The 22,141-nt window shown below is 35.6% G+C and overlaps 1 protein-coding gene across 1 annotated transcript; it reads right to left on the bottom strand.

The window, feature by feature from the left end:
* Positions 1 to 8,532: 8,532 nt before the first annotated feature.
* On the bottom strand, positions 8,533 to 20,219 carry LOC117914714 (vesicle-associated membrane protein 721). Its single transcript, XM_034830163.1, has 5 exons — positions 19,876 to 20,219; positions 9,870 to 10,011; positions 9,663 to 9,783; positions 9,366 to 9,428; positions 8,533 to 8,989 (listed from the first exon to the last, which is right to left on the bottom strand). Exons 1-5 carry the CDS (start codon positions 20,066 to 20,068, stop codon positions 8,846 to 8,848), a joined length of 663 nt encoding a protein of 220 aa, XP_034686054.1. The 5' UTR covers positions 20,069 to 20,219; the 3' UTR covers positions 8,533 to 8,845.
* Positions 20,220 to 22,141: the final 1,922 nt, after the last annotated feature.

The raw sequence follows: 22,141 nt of genomic DNA, 5'->3' as shown, positions 1-22,141 counted from the left end.
TTCCTTAATGAAGAAGACAAGTTGCTTAAATCAAGTAACAAAATCTTAGGAAATTCCAAAATTTAATTCCCTAATTTCACCTATAAATAGGGTGACTTCCTTCAATGAGGAGAATTTTGAGGGGTTCAACAAAAACGATTCCACACAAGAAACAAAGCTTCATAAAGAAGAAAAGGCTTCACAAAATCTCCTTACAAGTCCAAGAAATCGCAGAAGAACTACACACATGTTCTTTGCCTTTCAACAAGGTTATTCAAGAATAAGCTACTCTAAGCCCTCAATTGACTTTGAAAACAAAGAAAACATCTTCATCGTCTACATATGCAATCTTCGTCATTCAACAAGTTCATTCGGGAATAAGCCACGTGTGGCTCTCAATTGATCTTTGAAATCAAGAAAATGTCATCGATTGTCTTTTAAAATGTGATCAAGGTGAAAGAATCATATGGATATATTCTTTTGTAAAAGAATATTACCACAAAGATTGTTCCCCACAATTTATCATTTTTAATAAAATATTTTGTTTTGTATATTTTTCCTATTGTTTTGCTTACATTGTAGGACTTTACGAAATTTGTGTGTATAAATTTATGTCAAGCCCAATGGGACCTCTTTGCCTCTCATCTGATCTTCTGCCAAGAAAGTGACCACTACTAAGACAATGACATCTAAAAAGGCTCAAGTTGTGCATGTCAACAAGGTTAGCAAGCAAAGTCGACTATTGTATTGGCTACAAAGTTAGCAAGCGAACATAGTCGTTCGCTAAAAATGATGAGGACGCGTGACAGTTACCAACCTGTCATCACCATAAACTCTTTGGGGGAAAAGGGGCAAAGTTCTCACGGTAAGAAAAAACACCATTCAACAATGAAGGACATTGGGGATAAGTCCTTATACTCTATTGTTGATGCCAACTCAAGCATCAACTCACCAATTGGGATGTCAAAGCAAGATAACTTCTCTAACCATTCTAGCTTTCTCACTTCTTTGTTCTCAGTGACCATGCCAATAATGGAAACGAGTACTAAATTTATGGAAGAACAACTAGCATAGATGGTTCATGCCATTGCCAAACTCACTAAGATCATTAAGGAGAAAGATCTACAAATAGCATATCTCATGAGCAACGTTGAGGCACAAGTATAAAATACAACTAAATCAAGCCAAGAACTTACTTACTCTCTGAGGATTGCATCTATAGGTGATGCACTGCATGCATCTAAGTACAAATCAAGGGGCAAGCCATTGAATCTACCTCAATGGTGTCACTCTTTATCCAACAACTTCAGGACATGATAACTAACACCATTAGAGTGAAGTATGGTGGACCCTCACAAAGTACACTCATGTACTCTAAGCCTTACTCCAAGAGGATTGACAACCTACTATTCCTACGGGCTATCAACCTCCAAAGTTCTAGTCATTCAATGAAAAGGTAAATATAAAGCAACATATTGTCCATTTCGTTGAAACTTGCAACAATGCAAGTATAGAGGTTGACCTATTAGTCAAACAATTTGTATGATCCCTCAAAGGGAATGTCTTTGGTTGGTATATTGACCTTGCACCCAAATGCATTGATAGTTAAGACCAGATGGAGCATGAATTCCTTAATCACTTCTATAGTGCCCTATGAATTGTAAGCATGATAGAGCTTGCCAATACTAAGCAAAGGAAAGATGAGCTAGTTGTTGACTACATCAATCGTTGGCATTCCTTAAACCTTGATTACAAGGATAGGTTATCCAAGGTGTCAGTTGTGGAGATGTGTATACAAGGCATGCATTGGGATCTTTTGTACATCCTGCAAAGGATACAACCTTGCACCTTCGAAGAGTTAGCTATACAAACACATGACATAGAGCTTGTTATAAAAACAAATAAAAGTGAAAGCATGTCTATGGAAGAAATTGAAAATTATAACATTTAGGGTAAAAACAACATCGATGAGGATGAAAAGAGTGTGACATCAAATTTTACCACAATTATTTTCAAACCTTGACACTCAAGTGATGCTTCTTAAAGCATGAACCCAAATTGTATATTGCTCCTACCCTACAAGAGCTTAAATTGTAGTAGCAAACAAAGAAAAAAAAAATCTTTTTTAGCAAACTTCTTAAACCAAAGAACAAACTCTTTGCATTAAAGAAGTCAAATGAAGATATTCTAACCTAAAATCTCCAACTTCTCTAAATGTAAGTTTTTTTTTTTTTTCTCCAGCATAAGGCATTCTCAAAAGGAAGAAGCAACCCAGAAGCTAAATCCAAGAATGAAGCTTCAAAAATCAAGATCAAACTTCAAACATTCTTCAACAAGCTTGTGGAAGAATATCAAACATTCTTCAAAGTGTCATTCATCCACCTTCAAAACAAAAGAAGACAAAGTGGGGTTCTTAAAAACACTCGAGGAAATTATTAATAAGTTTACTTGAGATTAAGTCATCTTTGACCTTCAATTAAACTTTGCTCCAAGAACACGTGTGTACCACCCTTGGATTAAAATTAAGTCTGAGGTTGTCACATTCTTTAACAAGCCTATGGAAGAATATAAAAAATAATACAAGAGTGTCATTCATCCACCTTCAAGGTTGAAAATCAAGATGAAATCAAAAGACTTTCTATCACTCTCCAAAATGCTTAAGAATGGTCTTCACAAGTTTAGTTGAGAATAATTCATCTCCAACCCTCAATTAAACTTTTTTCCAAGAACATGAATATATCGCCCTTGGATCAAACTCAAGACAAGTGACGTTCCTGGCTTGCATGAGCTTAAACTGCATAGAGCATAAAAATAAATAAATAAATAAATAATTCTACTAATTTGAAAACCTGAAAAAACAACTTATGTAAAAATTAGGACATATGTACATAAGATTAATTTTTTTAGTTTTGGCAAAAGTTAGAGCACAAAAAATAAATAAATAAATAAGAACTATAGTTAACTTGAACCTTTCTCTTTGAACCCACATAGGCAACTTAGGGAAACTACATGAGTTTAGTCACTACCAAAAAAAAAAAAAAAAATCTCCTTTTGTAAATAAGTTTGGCTAGCAAATACTAGATTTCTTACATTTCAATAAAAATGAAAGGAGAAAATGGATGGTGAAACTACAAGCACAATAATCACACCCACACCAAGCATGCAAGCTCGTCACGTTGAGTCCTTAAGGCTTCTTGAAGTGTCTCTAAGGTCTTGGTATCGACATCAGTAAGCACAAGGGTTTGGGAGGTAGCGACAAGTTCTTCCTTTAGATGAGAAATGTCATTTTGTTTATTGGCTAGATTCTCATCGATCTCCGAGATTGAGTTATGGAGGCGTTCTCTTTGTATATCTAGTTGCTCCAACTCCTTAAGTGCATCCTACTTAGTGTCAAGAGTAACAAAGTCAATATTTAATGATTGATGACGTCTAACCTCCACGCTCTCAAAGTTTAAAGCATCAGCAATCTGAGATGCAACAATAGCTAAACACTCATTTTGTACTTCAAAAGATAACTTCGTAAAGTTAGCACGTTGCACTACATCAAGGCAATCCACACTTACCATGTATTTCTCAATCTGAGACTTTAATGGTAAAGAGTCTACTCTAGTCTTCACAATAGCATTGAAAAACTCATCAATTTTTCCTTCCAATAATGGAAAACATTGATTAGAAGTTTTAAGAACCATTTCTTTAATGTTCTCGCCTATCATGCGTGTTGTTTGATGTTACACTATAAGTGCTTCTTGACATTGTGCATCAAGGATGATTTGTTCCATATCAAATGTGTGAACAAAATTGAGAGGGGCCACAGGAAGGGTATTAGGGTATAGGGACTATTGTCTAGCAATTAAATCTATAATAGTTAAAAGTGTCAATTCATCATATGTGGTATTCTCAATGGTGGCCTCTTGATCTTAAGATTCAATTAAAACATCACTTGAGATGTTAGTAATACCTTCATCACCTAAATAGAAATGGAGTAAAAGTAATAGAATGATAGAGTGATCTTCTCATTAGATAGTCGAGTTGACGGACGTTAACCCCTTAGTTCTATCAACATTTTCAAATTGGTCTTTAAGAGAAGTATCATCACTCTCATCAATAAGCTAATTGTCATCTTTAACCTAGGGGCAAAATATTTTTGTTAGTACCAATGTGTTAAAATAAATAAATAAATAAAAAATAAAAAATCTTTATTGGCAAGGTCCATTGGTTGAGTAAAGAATGGAACATTAGCAAAGAAGACATCTACATCAAGCGGATGAGAGTTAGTCTCATCATAGTACACAAGGTTGGGTCTAGTCTTTTGACGTTTGAAGTGACATTCACTTGTATCTTTGGAACCATCATTTGATACATGAAGAACTAACTTGTGCATCATTATTTTGCTTAAAAGTCAGGTGACAAAGACCATTACCACCATAAAAAAAAAAATAGTTCTCTCATGCTCCAAGTGTGTGGAGACATTAGTTTGATGATCACCCACTGAGCGCTTAGAAGAAGCTCTTGAATCATTAAGCACGTCATCAAAGTTCCCCTTGACGTTGTCCCTAACATTCCTCTTAGTAGGACGCTTGAGTTGATCTTGCACATTCTATTCTCCAAATACTTTGAGGGTATTAGTTGAGAAGAATCAAAAGGGGGCTATGATGAATGAGAATTCTTTAAGACTATGACAATCTGGCATAATAACTCTGGAGTAGGTACCAAGCCTAGTGCATGACTCCTAATGTTGATACACTGCCACTAAAGTTCCAATGTCAAAAAACCTTTGGCGAACCCCCCGGAACATCTTGAGGATACCCAAACTACCTACAAAACTGATGAGAATAATACAATTGGATTACCTGATGGTTACCTTGTCGCAAAGGTAAATAGTTAGAGCGAAAACTTATGAGATAATAGACTCATTATCCGTCCAATACATGTGCTCTTTGTGTCATAATGCCAAGTGGTCCAACTTCACGCCTTTGCAAGACATTATCAAAGCATGCACTTGTGAATCTTTGAAACACTTAGAAAAAAAACTCGTTGGTGTAATGAGTCATCAGGGGGGAATAGTTCCAAGAAGGAGAGATAAAATGGGTATCGAAATATTAGCCTAACCATCTGTATAAATAGTGAATGGGGAAGATAGATGCATTAGTCTCAAGCTTCGAAAAACAAGTGATTCCATTCTAGCCATTATAAATGCTCGCTAATACTGAGACAGCAAGACTAAATGTCTTACCTTGAACCATTCTACTAAGTACCTTGAAGCCTTTAAGATGAATCAAATTGACACCCTCCCTAAGAAGAGCGAACTTGCAGAACCAGCATGCAAGGAAAGCAACCAAATAAGTTTCCTTAACATCTTCTTTAGCCACACCAAGGTCGTCAAACACCTCTATCTTTGCTGAGTACGAGATTCAACTGGATCAATATTCCCAAAAGGATTATGAGTCTCCTTAGGTCTCTATGTCTTGTTCATTGTAATCATTTCTAGGGATTTTGCATACTTTATGGAGCCTTTGTACCAAAATGACACCTAAGAGGCTATCTTGGCTGAAGACTTCACCTTTATCTTAGAGCAAATTCAATGATGTGCAAGGAATAAGTTTCAACAACTTGGTGGGAGTAAGGACTTCGATAGCTTTTCCGATCTCAATACCATCTTATCATAAAAAGATCCGGTGATGGGTAGTCCAACAATGTGACACAAGCCTCAAAGGGAGATGGAAACCTCTCTAATGGAACTATGCAAGGTATTCTCTTGAATACCATTATGCATTCAAGTCAAGTCAATTTACATTGGTGAAGACATTAACACATAAGTGTCGAAAATATGATACCGCTTCGCATCAGGGCTACAACTTGATTACATGAGGGTCAAATTTTAAATATTTATTTTTTTAATGGATATATAAATTTGTTAAAATCTTCTTTTTTTTTTGTGAAAAATAAAATAAAATTACATGAAAACGAATTTGTCTCTACAAACGATGAAGGTCAACATGCGTTTAGGAATGGTGAGTATTTTCCTTCTTCAAAAAAAAAAAAAAAAAAAAGACTTATGGGTTTGGAAATTGACTTAGGGTGAAAGACTTCTCGTGAAATAATTCAAGTTGGACTTCTCAAATTAGGTTGAAGATCATCCCAAAATTGAGAGAATTCTATGAGAGAGTTCGAGTTGGGTTTCTCAAATTTTTTTCCCTCTTTATATATATATATATATATATATATATAGACAGAGAGAGAGGGTAGATTGGAAGGGAAGGGAAAGTGGATAGTCAAATTAGAAATTTTCGTGTTAGCACAAAACCTTTCTTTGATGCCAAGTGGAAAGAAAGAAAGGAAAGGAAATAATATCTAGAAAAGTGGGAAAGAGATATTTTAAAATAGGAAACTTCATATTAAAAATATTTCTTTGAAAAAATAAAATAAAAATTGAAGGGTAACTTCAAGACCCACCTCATATACATTATAGGGCATGTATGTGATACGCCTTGAAATGGGGGCACTTCTAGACATCAAAATTTTTAGTGAAACAAATTATCACTAAATTGGTCTTTAAAAAAAATTATGGCTCCCAAATTTGACAAAATTCAAGATCGACGAGTGATAGATCCTACACACATTTGACTTGTGGCATGTGTAAAAGAGGTGACACATGGTGAAATTTGGAAGACTACAAAATTTAGTCTTCTAAATAAAATTTTTCAATTGCAATCAAAGGAGGATTAAAAATAATAATAAATATTCTCTTGTTGACAAATTCTTAAATTAAATAAATATTTCAATTGAAGTCAAAGAGAATAAAAAATAAATAAATATTATCTTGTTGGCAAATTTTCTTAATGAAGAAGACAAGTTACTAAAATCAAGCAATTAAATCTTGAGGAATTCCAAAATTTAATTCCCTAATTTCATCCTTCAGTGAGGAAGCCTTGGGGGGGTCAACAAAAAATGACTTCATACAAGAAACAAAGCTTCACAAAGAAGAAAAATCTTCACAAAATCTCCCAACAAGTCCAAGAAATTGTAGAAGAACTACACATGTATTCTTCGTCTTTCAACAAAGTCATTAGGGAATAAGCTAGTATAGGCCCTCGATTGACTTTGAAAGTAAAGAAAACATTTTCATTGTCTACACACGCAATCTTTGTCCTTTAACAAGTTCATTAAGAAATAAGTCACTTTGTGGCCCTCGATTGATCTTTGAAGTCAAGAAAACATCATCATTGTATTCCAAATTATGATCAAGATGAAAGAATCAAAGTGATATATTCTTTTGTAAAAAAAATATTACCACAAAGATTGTACCCCATAATTTATCAATTTTAATAAAATATTTTGTTTTGCATATTTTTATATTGTTATGATTACATTGCAGGATTTTAAGAAAATTTTGTGTTTTTCAAGCATTTGAGTGATCTTAATATGATGAAGCCATTGAATCGATCTCCAATCACAATTACAAATCTTAATTCTCTACTTTTCTTCAAGTTCCTCATCAAACACCATTTCTAGATCTTGATCTAAATTCCTTATAACATTATAAGTCAAATTGAAATCAACTTCTAACTGAGGAGTCAATTGCAACCACTAATCCTTCCTTAGACAGTGTAGCCATCAAGGATATTCATGACGATCTATGCACCTTGTGTTTTTAGGGTTTAATTTGAGAAGTGCACGAAATTTAAATTTAGCATTTCAAATTTGTGGCTTTAGATATTTTTTTTTCTACATTTAAGGTTTGATTTGGAAATTTACTGTTTGAATTGGGAAGTTCTATAATTAGTATTTTAATTTATTATTTTGGGAAGTGTATCAATGAACTTTCAAAAAAGGATATTAATTAATATATGTAAAAGGCATTATTATTTAATAAAATTTGAAGAAATTGAATTACAATTAATGAAATGATATGATAAGAAAAAATAGGTTAAGGGCTTTTTAAAATTTTTCAACTAAGTTTGATTAGTAATAATTTGAAAATCATTAAAATATATTATTTTATAGATAGCTTAATTGAAATTAATGAAGGTTTTTAAAATAGAAACATATTTAAAATTTTTAGTTAAGATTAATAATTAGATAATAAGGTAAGATGCTGAGGTAAGGATATCGGTCGGTCAAAGGGAAGGTAATGTACCATCATGCATTGAGTTTTACTTTTTCCATTTAATAAAAAATTAAATAATTAATTAATTAATTAAAAATTAAAATATATAATAATAATAATAATAAAAACAAATCATTTAAAATCTAGAAGCAAATTGCTTTTACCGAAAAAGTAAAAAAAAACCAAATAAACACATCATTCTTAGGTTCAATTCGAATTGGATTAAACAGGCCAACTAAAATTGAAAGCTGGCATATAGGGCTGTTATTAACAACCTTTAGGCAGTGAACAGAAACCTCTTTCATATTTTTATTTAAAATGAGCTACTAAGAGGCATAGAACCTGTGCACACTGAATCAATACTCAAAGTTCGCCTACACATTCTGTATTAGATTTCGCGTCATTTTCAAACAATAGCCTTCCACACTGGCATCACCATCATCCCCTCCTCTCAAATGATGTTATTTATTGCGTTTAAGATCATAAAATATTCAGTAGCACCCCTAGTGCTCAAATATATTTTTATCTACTAAAAGGAAATTCAAATACATTCTATACACCAATCCAAATTACAGAAATCTTGCCCTAGAAGGCTAGCACAACCGAGAAATGTTAAACCTAAAAATAAAAATAAAATAAAATAAAATAAATGAACAGACCCAAAGTGAGTGCCAAAATGGAACATCAAAACACAAGATCGAACCAGTCTACCAAGACAATCCTAGTCCGGCATTTGCATATGCAAGGATTCTGGCCAAATTAACACTTGAAGCCATGGCAAATTGACAAAACAATGATCAGGATCAAGGCAATAATGATACCAAGAACAATCAGTTTTATCTTCATATTCTGCATCCACATTTTCCTCCTCATCTTAGTACCCTGTTGCCTAAAATCCTGTGCCTGCACCACAGCATCATTTTAAGCAAATCAGAAGTCTATCATCACTGGAACACCTTTCAGAAAAGGAAGATTACACATATAGAGAACAACCAGAGCTACTGCAAACATAATATATATATTTACACACACACACACACACCCCCGATATTCCCCCTCTAATCAATATTACAAACATTATTCCCTGATCTGATGGACCCTTCCATGACCCAACTCAGAATATCAATCCGAGACATTCATGGTTTCAAGAGTGGGAGTCATATTCTTTTGAAATAGCAGTCACCCCACCCAAATCATACACTGCAAAATGTCTCTTGCAGTTAAATGAGCCCCACAGTATTATGCTGTATGAATTGGGATATGGACTAAAATCCTGTGCCTGTGAGCGAAGGTTCTCAGTTTTATCAACCAGCAGCTCAATCTTCTCACCACGGTCAAGAACCTGCAAAGAGGAAGAATCTACTTCACCAATGTACACAGCAAATCCAAAGTACGAATGGCAATGACAAAAGTTGCACTTCAAAAATCATATTATCTAGTGGTTGTAGCGTCAAGGTCACTTAGTGGACAAATAATTCAAAACAGGCAAAGCACATGTAGCATACAAGTTATGCCATCTTAGGTCAGTTTCAAATCACTTGTGGAGTTACCACAGAAACTAGCAAAACTGCCTTACCTTCTCAATATTTTCCATCATCACTCCCTTGACTTCCGAAACCTGAGCCTTTACTTTTGCAAGTTTGCTGATCTCTTCAGGATGATCCACACAGTACTGCATATGCTCCTTCAGTTTGGGCCTACCATATTGACCAAAAAAATTAAGCAAATTCTCAGGAGAAATATAGGTAGATCTGTCATGAGAGTAAGAAATGGCAATAATCACCCAAACTCTTTGTTCAGGCCATTGGCAACAGCAGTTGCAGCCTTCCCACCACCATATCTCTTGTTGAAATCATCTTTAACTCGCTCCAAAAAAGCAATGGGAACTTGTCTGCCAGCAGACTCAACTGCAACTACACAGTAGGCTGCAAGACTCAACATGGAGAGGCAAGATTAATACCACATTCATACAAGAGGCCTGGGAATTATGAACAAAGTAATAAAGATCTCAACTCAAATAGATCAAAACACTGGGCAGGGGATTGTTTCAATTCCATCAGATGTTCTCACAATTCTTTTAACCACTCTCTTGAATTTTCCTCTAATTTAACAACACTCCAAAGAACTTAAAAAATGTTTTTAAAATGAAAGGTAACAAAATGCAATGCATTGAGTTGCTATAACCTGATGAATCCTGCATTTCGAACTGTATGAATTCATTCAAATTAGCAAGCAAGAATTCTTCTGTGAGCAGGAGCTTCAGAGGAACCAATGACATCATATCATTGTTTACTATGTCATTCTACTGTTCCTAACAACTTTTGACTGGAGATGCAGAGACCACAATACAGGAAAAACCACGATATTCAGCAATGCAAATTAGATACAGAGAAAATATGATTCTAGGAAGAGCTGGGAACAAAGATCTGAAAGTTAAACACTCGAAACTATATTCTGGAGCCCAGATTGGGTGTAAGCATACTTCAGAATGGCCAGAAATACAGGTTTGCTCGTCTCAATACTAGTCTCTTGATATGACAACTTGTGAGAATTATCATCAAGTCCAACAAAGCTACAAAACCATACTTACACCATATCAAAGGATATAAAGACAAATGAATAGGGGAAGAAAAGTTCAACAACACTTGTCTCATGATTCCATTGTCTGATTAAATGTTGTTATCAAAAGTGAAAGATGCCTCCAAGACAGCAGGACCATACATGGGATGTGATACCAGAAACTTACAAGACCCCCCCACCCCCCAAAACCAAAAAAAGGAGTTACCCTGATGAAGCAAAGATATGTATTCACCATTTGCCTAACTTAGCCTACAATATAAAGTGCATGGCAAAATGAGCTCATATTTTATTCTAATAATACTCCAGCTCAAAATAATCCTTTATTCCGGATAAAGGAACAATTTGATACTAGTACTTTAAAAGCCTACTTCAAAATACTGAAGACATTGTGTGACATGCGCAAGGTCCCCCTCCATCTACACACCGAAACAACCAACAAATCCTTGCTCCCCCCTACCCCCCCCATGATGACAACAACAACAAAAAAAACCCAAAAGAAAGAAAGAAAAAAAAAAGGGAAAGAAAGAAAGAAAGAACCACCACTGCTAGTGCAGGAGGAACCAACTTGAATCTGGTAAACCAAAATATATAATTTATACATAACAAAGTCAGGCCTTAGAATTTAAACAAAATTTCACTGGCATGTTATCAGTTTCAAAATGGAGTAACAACAAAACCAGGAGAAGATCAGTAGAGCGGTAGACAGTTAGAGAGAGAGAGAGGCGAGGGCATTGAGAGTAATTATTTTAAAGGAAAAAAGTTGAATGAGAAGAAGAAAATTTAATAATTAAATAAATCATTATAGACCATGTACACAAAATAGAATTTCTTCTTTTTTTTTTTTTTTTTTTTGATAAGCACACAGAAAATATTATAAAAAGGGAAAAGAAGGTGATACAAAAGGGAAAGGCTAAAGCTCACCAATGTATACCGGGAGTATACAAAGAGGGCCAAGTGAAAAGAACAAAGAAATGAGGGCAATCAGAGAAAAACAATACCTTCCCACATCTACTTAGCTCCTAAGTGATCCAAGATTTCCACACCTTCAAAAGCCCTCCAATTTCTTTCACGCCAAATAGTCCACGAAAAAAAGAACGGGAGAGCTAACCAAGCTTTCTTTCACCTTTTTCCTACTTGAACCATATTCTAACTTAGAAACATCAACTAATTGAAGAATGCATCACCCATTACAACCTAAATAACGAAAAAACCAACAGCCAGAAAATTCCAGCTATAATACAATAAAAAAGCATACAGTCAATGGATTCATCCACCCTTTTACACAAACAATATCTATTTACTAAAGACAAACACTCTTCAAATGGTCTAATGTCAAGATCTTTCCCCAAGTTGTTTCCCACACAAAAAAACCAACTCTCATCAAGACCCACGAATTCCAAAGAGCTCTAGATGAGAAAGCCTTTGAACCACTATTGCTAGAAAGAGAAGAAAGCTTTAACAAAGAACTTTTCATTCCTTGAAACTAACCAAGTCATTCCATCCTCTGCATCACGTCTTATCAAATGCCTTTGAATTTTCTGCACGAAGGCCTTTGTTATCTCTAACTCCCAATCATGGAACTATCTTGAGAAACAGAGACTAAAGTGGCCTAGTTCACCATCCTACTCCCATTTATCTACTACCCACAACACCTTTGAGTTGTTAATGACAAATAAGGTGGGGAAAGACTCTTTTAGTGAGGTGCCACCACACCACTTGTCCAACCAAAATTTGTTTCTCCTCTCATTCCCAACAAAGAATCAAACTCTACAAACAAAAACCTCCCAATTTTTTCCAGTAGCCTTCCAAAAAGCAACCCCATAACCCTCTCTAGGCACCCTAGAACTCCAACCTCCTACTTCCTCCCCAAACTTGCCAACAATCACTCACTTCCACATAGCTCCTTTTTTTTTTTTTTATCAAAACCGAACAATTGTATTAAAATAGAAAAACATGAGAAGGATGAGAAGTCCTCCCCAAGATGTACAAACCTGATAAAAAAAGTAAGGAAACCTCCGCTAAACAAGGAGGGCTATACAAAAAGACAAAAGGCATATACACATATAATGAACCCAGACCCTATAGACCCAACCATAAGGAGTGCAAATCGACAGCCAATTAAGCTAAATTACACTCAAATGATAGGTTTAAAAATGTTTGTACAGTAAGCCCACAAAGAAACATAAAACTGAAGAGAATCCCACATCAACTTTGACGTCCTCCAAGTGTCCTCAAAAATTCTAGTGTTCCTCTCTCTCCACACAATCTACAACAAAGAGAGACACGCTATCTTCCAAAGAGTCCTACCTCTATTAGAATTCCCAAAACACTTGAAGGATATCACCATCATATCGCGAATACCGCCTGGCTGAACCCACTCCATCCCCGCCTAAGAAAATATCTTATGCCACAAGCCCAAAGTGATCAGATAGTGCAAGAAAAGATGATCAATTGTCTCACTACTCCCCCTACAGAGGATGCACCAATTAGGGCTAAGGGCTTTGTAAGGTCTCCTCAACTATAGCATGTCATTAGCATTTACCTTCTTATGTGCCACTAACCAAGCAAAGGCCTTGACTTTAGAAGGGACTTTTGACTTCCACAAAAAATCAGCAAGGTAGAAAGGAATAGAATCTGAGAAATTGGATAAGACTGAAAAAAATGAGTTTACTAAGAAAGCTCTTGAAGAGGACAAAACCCAAGCTTTCGCATCTAGAACAGAAGGAGATAAATAAACACTAGAAAGTAGAGACAATAGTCTTTCAAAAACTCCGCATCATATAGATTGCGACAAAAGGTTAAATCCCAAGACAAAGAAGTGTTATTACCCAAAATAGCTAAAATAGGAAGGTTTTTGGTTGTGGTGACTCTAAACAGTCTTGGAAATTGTAAGCAAAAAAGTTGATCCCCCCACCACAGATCTTCCCAAAAATGAATTTTGGTCCTATCACCCACCACAAAGCACGTGTGTGGAGAGCAAATGTGCAATGGCCTTCCAAGAGCAATGATGTGACCATCTAACTATATTGTTGGCATCCCATCCATTCGGATCTATCCCATTGATACTCAAGATAACCTGGTGTCAGAGGGCATAACTTTCCTTAGGGTACCTCTAAAGTCATTTCCCTAATAAAGCTTGGTTCCTTAGAGAAATTTTCCCAAACCCTAAACCACCAAACTCCTTAAGCTTACAAACTAAATCCCGCTTGACCAAATGATCCTTTTTACCCTCCCGTGAACCTGACCAAAGAAAATCTCTTTGTAATTTCTCTATCCTTAAAGCAATTGAAGCCAAAATCTTAAAAAAGAGAGAAAGTAGTTCGGGATGTGCGACAAACATGACTGAATTAGGATGATTCTACCACCTAAGGATAAAAAGGTTTTTTTTCCATCCATCCAACCTCCTAGAGACTCCATCCAACATTGGGTCCCAAAAAGAAATCGAATTTGGGTTCCCCCCTAAAGGAAGACCCAAATACGATAAAGGCCAATCAAAGACTGCACAATCAAGCAAAGAAGCCAACCTGGCTATTTGACTTTGGCTAATGTTGATTCTATAGAGTGCTCTTATTTAGATTAATCCTTAACCCTGACAAACACCCAAACACCAACAAAATTAGCTTAAGAGCTTGCAGCTCTTCCAAGGATGCTCTGGAGAAAAAGATAGTGTCATCCACGAATTGTAAATGAGACACCCTAGTCCTATCTCTACCCACCAAAAACCCCTTTAAATCACCTCTCTCTTCTGCCCTCAGAATCAATCCACTTAAAACATCAACCACAATGATGAAGAGAAAAGAGTAAAGAGGATCTCCTTGTCTTAGGCCTCTAAAAGCCTTATCTCAACCCTTAGTATTACCATTCACTAAGATTGCAAAAGTCGCCGAAGATAAACACCCCTTTATCCAAGACCTCCATCCTAAGCCTTTTCAAAAACATGATCTAAAAAATCCCAATCAACATGGTCATAGGCCTTTTCAAAATCAATTTTGAAGACCACCTCTTCCTCTCTTGATCTTCTCTTTTCATCCACCAATTCATTTGCAATCAAGACGACATCCAAAATCCGTCTACCCTCAACAAAAGCACCTTGAGTAAAAAAAAAAAAAAATGGGTGTCTTGGAGAACTTTACACAAACGTCCTAAGAGTACCTTGGCTATGATTTTGTACAAACCGGTAACCAAACTGATGGGTTTGTAATATGAGATCCTACTTGTTTGACTCTTTTTTGGCACTAGAGCAATGAAGGTGGCATTCGTGCTTTGATTGATTATCCCATTATTGTGAAACTCTAAGAACACTCTTAAAAGATCATCCTTAATCGTCTTCCAACACTCTTGATAAAAACCAATTGTGAAACCATTTGAACTAGGGGCCTTTTCCTTGCTTAGATGCAACATGGCATTGTGAATCTCCTCTTCCGAGAAAGGGCGATTCAGCCACTCGGCACTCTCTACTGAAATAGGAGACCAATCCAAACCTTCTATCCTCCAAGAGCCACGTAAAGGCTTGGAGAATAATTTCCCGAAATGGCACTTAATCTCCTCTAAAATGCTTTCAATGTTATATAAAACTACCCCGTCTTCTAACACCAAGGATTTAATGAACTTCCTATTCCTCCTGTCATTTGCCACCTTATGAAAAAACTTAGAATTGCAATCCCCTTCCTTTATCCAATTGATTATAGATTTCTGCCTCCAAAACACCTCTTTCTTTAGCAATACCTCTTCCAGTTCCCCCTTCCTTAAAAGTCCTTGCTGCTAGTTCAAGAGAAAAATTCCTTTCTTGCTCGTTCCCATCTAACCCCGCTATTTCCAAAAGAATATTTTTCTTTTTTTCTTTTAAGTCTCTAAAAGTCTCCTTATTCCACTCTTTCAATTTTGACTTGATAAATTGTAATTTTTTCATGAATTTGTGACCTTCCCACCCTTCAAAACGACACTCACTCCACCAACAACCTAATTTATCCTTGAAAGCTGAATGAAGCAACCACGTGTTTTCAAATCTAAAAGATGTCAGCCCCCAAATAAAAGGATTGGTGTTCAACACAATTGGGCAATGATCCAAAGTCAATCCGAGGCCAGCTTTTTGGATGCAATAAGGAAAATCAAACTCCCACTCACTAGAAAATAAGAATCTATCCAACCTTTTGCAAACCGGGTTCTCTTGCAAATTAGACCAAGTGAAGGATGCATTCCTAAGAGGCAGATCAATTAATTCACATTCTCTTATAAAATCATCAAAGTCCCTCATGCTTGGGGTTACCTTAGAGCCACATAACCTTTCTGAAATTCTTCTTATGACATTGAAATCTCCACCAACGCACCATTTCGAAAAGGTTAGGCCTAAAAGATCTTGAAGTTCCAACCAAAAATCCTTTCTAAAGTATGACGAATTGGGACCATAAACTGAAGATAAGCCAAAACGACCCTTCGTCCTCAAACTCTAACTTGACTGTGACTGAGAAAGACCCTAAAACAACCTCTAGGCACTTGAACGTCACAGCATCCCAAAATATTGCCACTCCTTCCAAAGCCCCACTAGTTGGAAGAACAACCCATTCTTTGTTTCTAACCTTCCACACACTACCCACAAACCTTCTATCACACAACTCCCTCTCTCTTTGTTTCCTGCAATAGAACAATATCCGGATTTTCATGACAATGAAGATCCTTCACTACCCTTCTTTTCTTTCTAGAACCAAGGCCTCTAGTATTCCAACTGATGATTTTCATAAAAACAAAAAAGCCCAAAAACCACCAAAGGACCTAGAAGACTAAGGAGACCTAGGGACAATGGAAGAGGGTCCATTCTTCCTTCTGGAATAGACCTTTTCCACAAAACTGCCATTACTTTTGGTGAACTGAAATCTACCCTCATTGTATTTGACAATCTTGACATTCAACGATCCCAAAACCGACTTAATAGAATCCATTTTTGAAGGAGAGATACCTTCACAAAGAAAATCTTCCGACTGTGTAGAATTTGACTCCAAAGACATACAACTCTCTGAGACAAAGCTTCACTAGGGTTGTTTTGAGATACGCTAAGCACCAAAACACCCTTTAACTCTTGGCTAGGCTTGACAGCTGGGGACATCACACCTTTAAGATAGGATACAACCCCAATAGAACCAGAAGGGAACTTGTTAACCCCTAAAAAAGTAGGTCGACAAAGATAAGGGGTGGGGGGGCCGAAAAAGGTACAGAAGGGTCAGGGAACCGCAGAGAAAAGATGGGGGATAAAGGAGAAGAAGACAAAACAGAAGCCCCCTCTAAAACCCAACCTTTAACCATGGAAAGAGGAGTAGAAGTCAGTACCTGGAAATGACTCCCACAGTGTTGAAGACCCTCTCTGACCTCAACCCCTTCTGGACCACCCCAGGAACAAGATTGATTTAGGCTCGAAGCTCCCTTTTCCTCCTCTATCGGCCCTTGAGCTTTTGGCTGCCTTGTTCCTCCCAAGAAAGTGACATTCTGCATCTCTTTCCCCCAAAAAATCTCAGCTTTAAAGGAAAGCTTTCTCTCTTGAAGACAAGAATCACTATTTGCTACAACACACCCACTCGATGAAGTCAACAGCTTCTCAAAAGAGGAAAAAGGGGGCACACTTCTTTAACGACTATTGCCCATCTTTCTTCTTGGGCTGAGAAGGGGCATTGGCACACAAAAAGTGGGATTGAGGCTCTTTGGGAAAGCTTCATTAGACCCAACTTCCCCTAAAGCCTCTAGCATCTTGTACTTGTTGCAGATCAGGCTTCTCTTTCTAGGGCTAGTGAAATGAGCTTGCTTATCAGAAGGGATAACTTTTAGCCCAAAGTCTTTAACACGAAGTGGGCCTCCTCCAAAGTGGTCCTTGCCCTCACAATAGTGGGTATCCTTTCCCTTTTGGAAACACCAAGGTAAACCTCTTCCATTCCACAGAAAAAAACAAAAAACCATATAAATGGGCCTGTAGCATTACTTTGAAGCTCCAACTTATAACTCCTGTCCCCTTCCTTTCACTCTTCCCAGGCACCTTTAGGCAGAAATCCTTCACACTACAAGCAAGGCCACAAAACTCCTTTCTCTAAATCTAATCCAACTTGAAAAGCCTCGGCTCCTTTCCAACACCGTGCCAACAAACTTAACTTTCACCACCTTAATAAAAATCACAAAGGATTTTGACTGCACCACAAACCAGCCTTTTCCTTCCTTCATGTTTACCATCATGAGCTCTTACCACTGCAATTAATACCCAAGCACCATGTACACAAAATAGAATATCATGAAAACATGTGGCAAGTCTAGTGACAAGCAAACACACAGAAAGCAACTATACTAGTCAGTGGGCCTTTTCCCCCTTTTTTCCCTTTCTTGGGAGTTAAAATTCCTGCATTGAGCTACAAAATTGTTCATTGACCTACAAAAAATACAATGTTTCACATAAATTTCTCAGGGTAAGGTCCAAAATAGGTTTGTTAGAAGCTCATCGCATGTTCTTGTCTTTCTTGCCAAATAGGAAGTGCCACTCTTAGCCGAAGTAAACCCTAAGTAATCACTATTAGCAACACAAGGCTGGGTCTCGAATAAGCAACTACTAAGGCCATTGCATCTAATGCACCTTCAGTATATGGATCCACAATGGTATTTGCTCCCGAACAGATATATGCTTTTCTAATGTCCTTCAATATTAACTTTTCAAGTGAAAACAAGGCCAAACTACAGAATTTTGCAACAATGTTAGAGCAACTGCAGTAAGAGGGACTCAAACTTCACTATGGTACATTGCTTCACACAGTAGAACATAAAAAATTAAAATCATATCATTAGTTTGATTACAACCAAGGGGGAAAAAGTATCCTACTTCACACGACATATAAGTCTGCAGAATCACATGAGGCTTCACTCTCCTTTCTCCATGTAAAATAACAATGATAGTAATTATATTTCCATTTTAAAAAGATAGTTGAACAAGCTAGTAAACCTGAGAACTTAAAAAACAAAAGCCCCACGCACACACTCACAAGGCTGCAGAATCATACTATGTTTCAGATTCCTTTCGCTGTATGGAATAATAAGGATAGAAAGACAATTTAAATTTCATCTTAAGGAGACAGTCAAGCAAATTAGTAAAGATTGACAATTTACACTAAATGTCATACACAGAGAGGGAAAAAGAGACACCCATCATAAAACAAAGCAGCCCAGCTAATTATAGTACAACAAAAGCAAGAACCAATTCTTGAAGTTCTACAGGGGACACAAAACAGAGCAAATAAACCTCTTAAAATTTTGGTCATTGAAGCTAATGTAGTTGAGAAGACCTATCATCATCTAATCAACAACCTATAACCCCCACTCATGAAAAAAATACAAGGATCAAGTCAAAAAGCATCGAGGAGGATCGATTCCAAAAGATCCAAGAGCGTCTTCAACAGCATATACTAAGAACTAGATAAACTATGAATGAAAAAAGCCAACTTTGTTTATCAGATCAATGTGTAAATGCATGGCCAACCTTTCAACCAAATATAAAACATATACAACTAAACCAATAACACAGTTACGTTCACCACAAAAATTATTAATTTCTCGAAGGCCTAAGAAAACTTCTGGATGCTGGAGGACCTGGACGGCAGATTTAAGATTCAAATTTTCTTTTTTTCCAACCAAGAAATTCAAACGTAGACAATGATTGGAGGTCTTTCGTCTGTTGTGGTCCGACTTCTTTTAACATGATCTAAAAGATTTGGCAATAAATTTCACTTGTTTGCTACAAAAAATGAAACTAAAAGAAAATCAATTAGAAATCCGAATCTTCATTACTACTTCTTTATTATTTGGAGCCTTGTATGAAAACCAAGGGACCATTCAGCCAACCAATTTAATTTAATTGAGCCGAGTTCTCCGTTTTCCAAAAACTAATTCAGTAGAATAGATAAGAATCAAATAGTTTTTTTCTTCTTCTTTTTTTTTTTCCCCATTTTCATCAACGACCAATGACCATTAAGGTATGTCCAAATCCATCTTGTAGAGGCAATCAAAAAACAAAGCAATAAAATTTAAAAACAAATTATATCACAAATCAAACAACAAATCCGCGGCTTCTATTGTCAAAACACATAAGAAAACCCCCATTCCAACAAAATCAAACGGTCAAACACGCAGATCGCACAAGAAAAGGTCAGCCGAAACAAATCAAGATCCGACATCGAAAGAGAACTCACTGAAGCCATTCTCAACGAGGTAATTAAAGGTATGGCCATCGCAATTGTAGGTGAACTTGTTGTTGCTGGCCGGGAGCTTCTGAAGGCATTGAGCGGCGATGCTGGTGAAATTGCCGGTGAACTCAGTGTACTCGGCGAGGATCACCGTGCCACGGGCCACAAAGCTGTAGATCAAAGACTGCTGACCCACCATTTCCCAAACCCTAACCCTAGAAGTTGCAGAGAAAGAAAAAGAGAAGAAAAGGGCTAGATTTGCGCTCCTCTATTTTTCAATGTTGTTATGGTGGTGAGGGAGGGGGAGAGAGAGAAAAATTGTAGCGGAGACCAAATCCTATATTTGTAGTGTCATTCCGAAATTGTAGAGAGAAACGTGTCTTGCTTTCCTCATAATTTTCAATTATATTTTTAAATTCCAGGTTAAAGAATAAAAGATGACTAATTTTCCAGAACACACTTTATGTATAAGAAATTAATTATACAAGGCATTTTATACAGAAACTACCAGCTTATCCTTATGATTTCTTTTTGGATTTACAGTGCTTTCGTCATTTATGATATGTACGTTATACCCAATATTTTAAATTTAAAATAGGTAGATAGACATGAAAGGGGTTCAAGGTTGACTAATCACTGGGATATCATTGTATAACGTTAAATAACATCAATCTAGTAGGAAAAAGTTAAGAAAATACATAGAATCAAGCTAAAAAACGGTGGGTGTGGTTCTGCGGCGCAGGGTTGGTCAGTTTTCAGACGTGGGAGGGATCTGGAAGGAGGCTCATATACGGTCGGTTCGAAGCTAAGAGTTTGAAAGTTTCCAACATAGCGTCTTCTTTGACCCGTCACCTAGAATTTAAGATTTTTTTCTTTTGTTTTTTTTCAAAATTTTCCACCATTTTGGATTTTAATCACATGCTATGATGTAATTTAGGTTTGGAATTACCACACTATCATTAAAATTTACAGACCTTGTTGAATTCAAGTAGAAGAATTTGGGATATTTTGTAAAAATTAACATTTATTATTTAAATTTAAGCTAATTTTAAATTAAATTATTACTTAGTTTTTATTTTAAGTGATAAGGTTATTTGATAAAAGTAATTTAGAATTTGTTTTAAATTATCAAATTGATATATTTAGTCTCATGAATTATAAATAAGGTAAAAAAGTCGAGTAAAAATAAAAATTATGGAGTAGCAAAGGAAATCATATAGCTAATTAAGATATATGGGGTAAAACAATAAAATAAATATGTAAACCTAATAATAAGTTAATTGTTTTTATTTATTACTTAATTGTTCTTTACTTTTAAATCATATCATTATATTATTTTACCAAAAAATACTTAATTTACTTAATAATTAAATTAAGTTATTAAGTCATTTTTTAAGTTATTAAGTTAATTTACCAAACAACTTCTTCACCAATGAGGTTGAGTAAATAGATTTTGACTTTGCGTTTAGAAAAATATAATGATACATTAAAACTCATACTTCATTTATACTTAAATTTAAATTACAAATATAGACACATACAAGAGGAGGAGGAGGAAGAAGACAAAATTAGAAGTACCAAAATCATAAATAAAAATATATATATATATTTCCAAGCCTAATTTTTTTTTAAAAAATAAAATAATCGAAAAACCTTTCATGGTCAAACCTTTAGGACCTCAGGATGCTAACTGCGTCACAATAACAACACTGAGTAAATTTATGATATCATTGATAATAGGATTCAAACTTATAACCATATGTCACTTATTAGGATCTCACTTCCTATTATTTGTTCTCACCAAATGAACTACCTTAGCTGATCTCCCAAGCCTAAAAATTCTTGAGCGTACAACTATTGACCATGGTCTCTAAATTCTTAAAATCCATATTTGACTAAGAAAATCCTTTTAAGGAGAAAATATAAAAGTTGAAGATTTGCATAGCCAAAATTTAATATGATTTTGTAATTGAAAATCGTATACTTTATTTCACATTTAATAAATATTTGCTATCCTCCGTACACATGTCATCTTTGCTTCTATAGAGATCGATGATAGTTTCTATCGGTAATTATTTGGATACATATAATTTCGGTTTCCTAACGCTATGTTTTACTCCCAAAATTTTTGATGAAAACTGTATAAGAAATAAAATGTAAAGGAAAAGTTTAAAAATTAAAATAGATAAAATAAAATAAAATAAAATAAATATATATATTTAAAATTGATGAATTGTTTTTATTTATTGCCCTATCTCATGATTAAATAATT

The sequence above is a fragment of the Vitis riparia genome, chromosome 5, assembly GCF_004353265.1.
Source record: "Vitis riparia cultivar Riparia Gloire de Montpellier isolate 1030 chromosome 5, EGFV_Vit.rip_1.0, whole genome shotgun sequence".
NCBI classification, from domain to species: Eukaryota; Viridiplantae; Streptophyta; class Magnoliopsida; order Vitales; family Vitaceae; genus Vitis; species Vitis riparia.
This window is presented reverse-complemented; position numbering and strand designations above follow the sequence as displayed.

What these genes read in the sequence shown, in the direction of transcription:
- LOC117914714 (XM_034830163.1), bottom strand. Translation starts at nt 20,068, where the DNA reads ATGGTGGGTCAGCAGTCTTTGATCTACAGCTTTGTGGCCCGTGGCACG. An exon ending in CCTCGTTGAGAATGGCTTCA is followed by an intron (nt 10,012 to 19,875) that starts GTGAGTTCTCTT and finishes TGAGTCTTGCAG; the next exon opens with CCTACTGTGTAGTTGCAGTT. An exon ending in TGATGGAAAATATTGAGAAG is followed by an intron (nt 9,429 to 9,662) that starts GTAAGGCAGTTT and finishes TCCTCTTTGCAG; the next exon opens with GTTCTTGACCGTGGTGAGAA.